The sequence below is a fragment of the Tympanuchus pallidicinctus genome, unplaced genomic scaffold (assembly GCF_026119805.1).
Source record: "Tympanuchus pallidicinctus isolate F22 unplaced genomic scaffold, pur_lepc_1.0 scaffold6, whole genome shotgun sequence".
Taxonomy (NCBI): Eukaryota; Metazoa; Chordata; class Aves; order Galliformes; family Phasianidae; genus Tympanuchus; species Tympanuchus pallidicinctus.
Window position 1 is genome coordinate 30898825 of NW_026294780.1, and position 9187 is coordinate 30908011.

A 9187-nucleotide genomic window follows, 5' to 3' on the forward strand; every position below is an offset into this window, starting at 1 on the left:
TGAGTAGTTAACAACTGTATTGGTGTCATCAACAGCCGCCTTTCAGGAGTGAGAGAGGCAAAAGGTTTATAAAAAATAGAAAAGAGGCAGATAATGAATTTTTGTTGCCTTTTGGTCCCAAGAGCATGGCTGTCATCGCTAGCAAAAGAATCAACAAAAAAAACAGATTTAAAAAGAAAAAAAAGTCTACAACTTCTGCTCAAAGCTGATGCTGGAAACCCCTGTCACATGCCACGGGATCTGTCCAGCTTTATCAAAAGCATATAGACCCTTTTTAGGCACCTTCAGATATGAAATAACAGACATTTGAGAAGGAGTAAGTTCCAGCATCATAAATGGCAAGAGAAAGAATGTTGCAACAGTCTTAAATTAATTGCCCTCCTTCAGATTGGCAGTGGAACACATGACAAGAATCAAATCACCCTTAAAATCCATAGGATCAACACCATGCTTCTCCAGCAAAATTATTCACAGATTTTCCTGCTTGTTACTCTCAAATCATTTTAAACAGCCCTATCTTATTTAAACAGATAAATATCTGTATCAGTGTTTTATCTATTTATTTTAGTGCAGTAAAGAAATAAAATCATGGAGCCAAAAAATCCAGCAGCGTTAACACAAAAATCTGGTCCAAATGTGGCCTAAGAGAGAAATCCAAATCCATAATCTTTTTACATTGCAAGCCATTAATTAATTACTGAAATGAAAACTGCTCAACTGTTCTTAAAGATTTCATCTCTTTGAAAGAATAACAAGAGTTGAAGAAAGTATTAAAGTGTTTATACAAGAAAAAAACAAAAGCCAAGTAAAATTCTTTAAAACTCACATTTTAATATAAAAAACCTACTTCAAATGGTTATTTCTAATACAGTCTCTAGTTAGCCACAAGAGCCTTGAATGTATTACCAAAAATTACACAAAATGGCTAGGAACACAGGCTTATTGTTGCCTTTTTTGTTGCTTTTTAAACTAGGCAAATGAATCTCAGCTATGAAAGGTGGAAGGCCTATTAATGAATCCATCAAGACAGAATACTACATACTCCATACTCTATAGCTGTTAATTTCAATCAATTCGCTTAGCAATTCATCATAATACTTCACCTAAATAGATCACACATTAATGATAAATGCCAGAAGTGGAAGGAGCACCTCTTCTCTTTCTTGCAGCAACCACTAATTGAACCCAGCAGTTCACTAATATCAAAATTACACAGTTATTACCCTGTCAAATAACTATTTTCCTTTTCCCTCTTTTTTTCCCCCTCATCTAGAACTTTTCTCTAAAACACGGAAACTATAATTCTGATGACCAGCTGTTCTAAACTAGAATTAAATAAATCCTACCACCTGGAGACAAGAAAAAAATGAACAAATGAAATATGTAGATACGGGCAAGATAGCATTGATTTACTCATACTATTCTTCTTTTATGTCTAGGTAGACCTGTGTTGTTTACAGGTTTGAAATACTCATGTACATGGAACAGAAACAAGAGCAGAAAATCCAATAGCAAAGTGTAAAAATAAAGAAGTCATTGAGATTTAAAAAACAAAAAACAAAAAAGCTCACTCCTTATTTAGCAAGATTCTAAGGAGAAATCAACAATTAGAGACTTCATTTAGCAGCATTAAAGGTTGAATCCTAAAAGCCTCAGAGCCCAGAAGAAATATCATCACAGGAGAACCCACCAGTATTCTATTTTTGTAACATTCACATCTGAAGATTACAGAAAATTTCTTGCTTTTTTTTGTTTGTTTGTTTTTTGTTTTTTGTTTTCCTCAACAAGATAATGACCAATGGTGTAACTGCATTTTGCAGGAGAGAGAGGAAGAACAGCAGCTTGAAAGCAGCAGTAGTCTCTTACCCAGATCAGCAAATCTGACTGCCATACTTTACATTTTGGAAAATGATTCCATTCACTGCTGACTTTAAGCAATGTCTGCAGAAGAATTTGAGTTGACAGTAGTATGCAACACCTATCTGAAGCACTGAAATACTTGCAGAGCAGGTTGCTCTTAAGAACTACACAAACCAACTTATTCATGTTGAAATAGGAAGCCAGTTCACTCTCTTAATTTTTAATTGTGTATGAGACCTGAAAAGACTTTTTGTTTGCAATGACTAATAAGCAACTACATAAGCCACTTTATTGAAAGGAAAGATTTGTATGAAAAATATCTTTGCTATTAAGTGGTGGTAAGTACAAAACAAAACCCAAGATTTTTAGGAAGGAAAATATATTCCTTTCCAGTGCTCTGAAAGGAAGTCTAAATTCCCAGGAAAAGATAGGAAGGAGGAATGAGATTCTCTTCTTTCTTCATCCGAAAATGCGAGAAACTTACCCTGCAGGACAAGTCAACATCCTTGTATAACATGCATACATTAACTTCAGCATCTACAAGGGCATGCTGTTCATCAGTCCCTTCATCATTACACAAAACAGCAACAGTTTGTGTTCCACTGAAGGGAACAGACTATAAGATTAAGTCACGCTTAACCGCACATTACGTTTGTCAGTATATTCACATTTCACATATTTTGCTTTGCTTAAGAGGAACCCTACTTTAAAACAAAGCAATTCCTCCTGTGGAGATGAAAAGCGAGGCCTCACTGCCAACTCAATCACACTATGGTAGGACAGGATCTTCAGGCCATTAAATCCTTCAGTACAACTTGTTTATTTCTTCCTTCTTTGGTTAATGGATCAAAAGTATTCAGAAAAATAGTCCCAGGACACGTATTCAAGCCACTGTACTATTGCAACCTCAGAAACAGGACAGGAAAAAGCTACTTCGCCAGTCTAATGAATATCCACATTGAATTACCAAGGCCAGTACTTATTCAGTATTTTTGTTTAAATACTTTTTTTTTGTTTGCTGAGACAATCTTGTAAACTTTTATTATGAAAAAAGTCAGCATCTTTTGTCATTATTCAAAAAGATGAAAACTTGCATGACTTCAACCAGGAAACCAATTAATTTGAGGAAGGCTAAGAAATTAACTGTCCCTTATTAAGGGATTCTATTATTACTTAAAAAGCTTCCTGAATCCTTACAAAGTCACTCCAGAATTATATAGCCCTTCCATCCTCTTTTTCAATCATTCCATAGTTTCTGTAAGAGTACATAGACAAAGCATTCCCTGGATCAATGTCACAGTATCCCAGAGCAATTATTAAATAAGTTTTTTTAGTTTCACAAGTGTCTAAGTGAAATATTCAGTCTTTAGCAATGTGTAGAATCCATAATTCTCCATAATACCTCTCTTACTGAGACTGCCAAGAATACCTGGAAAAGGACTATTTGAAAAGAGACCAGAATATTTCAAGTCTCACATTTGGAAGACAAAGAGAAATCTGAAGTTGTACAGACATCTTATTAAAAAGCAGAACCATCCCTGGCTAATTTAGAGAAAGTTCAGAAGAGTTTTAAAATAATCAAAACAACTCATTCCACCGTAATGGAAGACGAATATCAATATTAGAAATTATTAGAACAATTAAGTTCCATCCACTCTTCATTTTGAACAATTAGGCATAGGTTTCCAGATAGTGGGATGGGGGGGGGGAAGCAGAAAGGTCTGCTTTGCTTTCTTCTACAATGTGTAGAATATACACCACAAGCCGTAAGATGAAAAAAAGCTTCACCCATTGTACTTCAAAAATAGAAAAAATGAAGTAGGTGAGCCACTGAAGTCATAGACAAAGCAGTGCTATCAACAACCTGATCAATTTTTCTTCTGTATAACAGATACTGAAATCTGAACTAGAAAATTCTTCTATGAAGAACCGCCTTAGCATGAACAGAGACAGAAAATGCTGAATGTTAAACCTGCATATACCTTCTCAGTAACTGACAGAGATGCTCTGCTTTTGAGCCTGAAAACAAACCAACTGCCATGGGAACTTTAATAAACTCTTCCCTCTCTCCCAAAAAATAATCAAAAGCAAACAAACAAACAAAAAAACCACAACAGAAAACACTACACACCTTCCTTCACAAAACTTCACCAAGGTCAGTTTTTTACTCAGTATCAATCTTACAACTCAATAAAAATAAATGTGTTACAGAGATTCTTCCAAACCTGATTTAATTTTTGAAGCTCTGTTCCCATATTTGATGAACTACAGCAAACCATAACATGGAGCATACACAGAGTTGACAGGTAAAATAGGAAGGGTTTAATCACACATAAAGGAGCATTGTGTAGTACTGATCAAGAAGCACAGTAAATCTCTTTATTCCAAGACATAGATCTACATTTCTTTGTTGTTTTATTTTATGGCACTCAATCTTTTGGGATAAAAAATTTAAGAATGTTTCTATTAGTGAAAATTCATCAGAAGTAATATCTATACACAAACAACATGAGCTCTGTAGTATTTCTTTTACTGAATGAAAACATTTCAAACACTTACGCAATGTTGATTCATTTGTATGGTTACTGTGAATTGTATGTCTCAATGTCCTAATCTCAACTTCGATTAAAGCACAATTTCTGGCTCTTCTACAGCGAAATAAACACTGAAGAGATCATCTGTGTTATTGTTACAAAGGCCTGTAAAGCTTCACGTGCATTTGTTTCCTCCACAATGCCATTTTATGCCGTAACTGTTGACTGATGCAATAGTGCAAACTAAGCAATAATCTCATTTCTCAATAAGTCCTTAATATGATTGTTTTAAACTCCATTATATTCCATTCAAAGTAGCTATTGACAAATGTGTTAAACAAAGAAAACAAAATGAATACCTCAGTCTGACCTTCATGGGCACTGGATTCATGAGTGACACGAATTGCCTAAAATTGAAGTACATTTCAATCAGATTCTACATAAGGTATTATTACTTATATTACTTTAAGAATCAATGTATACTCTTCTTTTTAATCACATGCTATAGCTGTAAGTTCTTTTGTTCAGTGCTTATAATAGACAGGTAAAGAAATTAGATAACAAATATCTCCACTTCCAAGGAGAAATTTCATCAGACTCAATTCAACTCAAACACGTAACAGTTTGCAATTGCTCTTTAACACACAGAAAACAGTGGTTTTGTTAAGAATCAGTTCCTGGCTTAAATAAACTCAACACTCAGGTAGAAGCTGTGATTGGACATCTTGTGTCCAGCATTTCCGCAGAACATTTTATTAAATCTCTACCATTCTTGCTTGCTAGTACTTCCCTCAGTCATATTTAACATCCTTATTTGCAAGAGTGTCACAATAAGGTTGAATTGAACTCAATCTTGCAAGTTCTTACATTATTAATTTTGACAGGTGATCATTACCATCACGAGCAACAGCACTGTTCTGACCTTCTGTCAATGGCTAGATCTTCCATCACATCCTCTGAATCAGCACTGATAATGATGCAACTAACCACACTATCGGCTCACTCATCTAATTGTCAGGTATTATGAGGGAAGAGAGAGGATATTTCAGTTGAACTGGTTCCTTGTGTACTACAGCTAAAGGCATAAATGGACTGAGGAAGCAGGACTGTCCTTTCAGTCCACTCTGCTGGCAAGTACAAATACTTCAAACTACCAAAGTAGGTATTTTTGCAGCAACTATCTGATCACAAGCTCACACAAACTCTTATTGTTTAAGTAATTTACTAGATCACGCCCCAAGACAGTACTTGGTCATGCAAATAATTCTTAAATTGTTTAAAAAGAAGAAAAAAAAAATACCAACTTCGTAAGTTTCTAGATATTTGGCCCTCTCTTCAGGAGTCATAGATAAAGAATCTTCTAGGAACTTTTTCAATGATGAATTGGTTTCTTAAATATAAAAAAAGACAGACATTAACATATTTTGTATCATGCTTTAGCTCCTACATCATTCAAATCTTACAGATTGCTTGACATTAACATATTTTGTATCATGCTTTAGCTCCTACATCATTCAAATCTTACAGATTGCTTGAATCCAATAAAAGATTTAAAGATATAATTACACTTACAACATGAACGCCTACTACAAGAGGAATTGCTACCTGCTGCAGATTGAAGTGTTTTGAGTGCTCTAGACTTGAATCAGTGTGAAATACTGGTTTTATAATTATAGGCAGAAGCACTCTTTCAGCAGAGATGCACAGAGAAAATAGTTTACAGCCTGTCAGTCCCTCCATATCTTCCCCAGTAGTAAGGAAAAAAACAGCAATACAACGGAAACAACCAAGCAACCAAATAACACTTACCAAAGTTCATTTTCTCTCTGTTGTTGGCAATAGCATGAATTAGCCCAATTGTCCCACAGGCATTGTTGATAGTTTGCTTCATGAAATACACTGATGATTTGACATCTTGCCCCTTAGCTTTTATTCTCTCTTCTTCTTCTGTTCTGAAGGTTTCATACTACAATTAAAGTTTCAGAATTTTCACAAACAGTATAGATACTGGCTATGTTATCCAAAATGCAAAAATAATTTGCATGAGTAACAGCTGCCTCATAAAACCAAAACCCGTTTTGCAACTCTTAACAGAACCAGCTTATGTATACTTGCTCAACTGAAAAACTCAGCATCACATCTATATCAGAAAAAAAAGTCACACTTAAATGATCACTTTGAAATATGTATTATCTAATGGTATTTCAAAAATGTTCAAAATATTTCCTTGATCTGAGCACCAGTCAGTCTCTCTTTACATCAACAAGTTTTTAAGGATAGAGGTCTCAAAAGCATTATCAAGCGAACTGTAATATTTCACATGTTTAACCAGTATGAAGCATTCTTACAAGTTCTATCTTTTTATACTACACTTTTATCTAGGGATATTAAGATTCATATAATGCTCACAGCTTCAAAATTGCTCTTTAAAAGCCATAATCATAAGGTAAATGTTTATTTTTCTGTAGTAATAAAAACTATTTAGTTTGATTCAACAATCTCAAATACTACTGTAAAGCTTATCATTGATTAAGAACTAGCAAAGAAAATCTCTTATGTTGTGCAATGGGCTTTTTTCCCTCCCAAGATGACACTTCAAATAGAAAAGGATGATAAAAAAGACAACAAAACCAATGTAAATGTTATAGGAGATGCTGCTATTTCCTCCTTTTGCCTAGCTTAGGTCATCTTCAGGCACAAAATACTGAATTAGGTGGACTTTTTATGTAATTATGATGAATTAGAGTTTGAATGTTGAACAGAATGAGGAATGTATGAAAATTTTCTCAGTCAGTAACAGACAAACTTTTCCAGCATAAGGATTGTACTCTGCAGCTTATCTCAATGTTTCAAACATTCTAAATAACAGCAAGTGCATTCAGAAAGCATTTTAAATTGAAACCACTTATCAACAAATTAATAAGGAAAGTCTTAATTAAGGAAAAAATGTCATGGAATGTATTATACAGATCAGATTAGAGAAGCAATACAACTTCCAATCACTCCCTGTCAAAAAAAAATCATTGCTGAGAATACTAAAAATACAACTTTGAGCAAGGACTGACCCAGATCACCTCAAGAGTTTACTTCCAATATAGGCCATCCCTTGATACAGATTCACTGGAACAGGCTCAAAATGCCCAAGACTCACACTGTTCCTCTCTCTACAACCTACAATGCAGACTAAGCAAGTCATTAATCTTTAAACTAGACAATAACCCTAAGATTATCTGTATACTAACAAGGGTATCCAGCCCTAAAAGCAAACTGATACATACTGAAGGGAAAAGAATGGGTGGGAGTAAGCAGTAAAAATATATATATACTCTTCCACCTTAAACCAACTGTCCAAGAAATAAAAGCTATATTGATGCTGATGACTGAATTGAAGATGACTGAAGTTGCATCAGTGGAGCAAAACAAAAACTCAAGAAATACTTGCAATTGATAATGTTCCACACTCCACTGTGCTCCTGCTATTGAAGCCTTCTGCTAAAAGTAGCAGAACTGTGCCATTTCAGAGTGCAGTTTAAATTTTTGAATTGTCCACAAGAGAAAACTACTTGATGTTTCTCTTCTTCCCAGTCCAATTAAAACACTTGAAGATAAACTGGAAATATACACATAAGGTCATCAAAAGAAAGTTATGAAATAAGCATTCTGTTGTTTGTTTCTAATCAAGATGTCTCTGAATAAAATTTAACTCTCATTGTGATTCTTACACCAAGGCACAAGGTTGGCATAACAGTGTGAGTTGGAAGGAACCTTAAAAATCTTCTAGTTCCAACCTCTCTCCCATGGCCAGGGCTATCCTCCACTAAATCAGGTTGCTCAAACTCTCATCCAACAGATCATTCCCATTTCACTTACAACAAAAGTGATCAGCTCATTACTAAATAAACATTTACCTTTTCTGTTATTGGAAAGAGAAGAAGCACTGCACATACAGGTCTTGGCACCATGCTAAGCAGTTCCGGTTCCATACCATAGACATCTACAAATTGCCAGTCCGGATGTATACCCAACTGCTTGAGAAACTGGAAAAGAAAACACCGAGTAATACTAAGTGAGCAGTCAAACATACATAAGAAGCATAATGAAGCATTTGCAATGTGAAATACAACACCATACACTTTCCAAAATCTTAAAATAAAAAATAAATTAAATTGTGCTACATCAGGCTGAACAGTGCTAACAAAGACACACAAAATCCCAATGTTTTACATGTCATATATAAAGCTTAAATAGCTTTATGAAATGAAAGAAGCAAGCACTATTTACTAAGACATTAAACCCATTCTGAAAGGGTGGTTTTTTGGTTTTTTTTTTGTTTTTTTTTTTTTTGGTCACCCATTAAGTACTGAATATTTACCTTAACTGGAAATCATAGGTCAGAGCACATATGAAGAAACTCGTGACGTTACTTCATACCACGAGTACTTCAGAACATCTGATGCCAGATGCTTATATTGCAGGTGTTGGGCTCCAGTAATTCAAAACTGGGGTCTTTGATGGTGTTGTGGGTTTTTTTTTGTGTCAGTATTCCACATCAGAACACCATGTGGACCAGTGGGAGTTAAAGAGTTAATGTTCTGATTCCGTTAACTGCCTTTTATGGGCATTTTGAGTATCCAGGTGGGAGGGGAGGACCTGGCGGGAAGAGGAAGGGGGGCGGAGCTCCGCAGGACCCCAGAGTCTGCCTCTGGCTCTGGCGCAGGCTCAGCCGTCTCAGCTCGCCGCGAAGAAAAGCACGTGCTTCCCTCGCGCTATCGTGGTGTGTCTCGTACTTTGGG

At 35.3% G+C, this 9187-nt stretch overlaps 1 protein-coding gene across 1 annotated transcript in view; it reads right to left on the reverse strand.

Annotated features, from left to right (window-relative positions):
* Nucleotides 1–8431, reverse strand: part of UCHL3 (ubiquitin C-terminal hydrolase L3) — a 29548-nt gene extending 21117 nt beyond the window's left edge. Inside the window, exons 1-4 of the mRNA XM_052705649.1 lie at nt 8303–8431; nt 6204–6360; nt 5699–5784; nt 4754–4801 (exon numbers count right to left, since the gene is read on the reverse strand). Coding sequence (XP_052561609.1) covers nt 4754–4801; nt 5699–5784; nt 6204–6360; nt 8303–8377 — 366 coding nt within the window. The 5' untranslated portion in view covers nt 8378–8431. The remainder of the gene's footprint in view (nt 1–4753; nt 4802–5698; nt 5785–6203; nt 6361–8302) is intronic.
* Between the last annotated feature and the right edge of the window lie 756 nt (nt 8432–9187).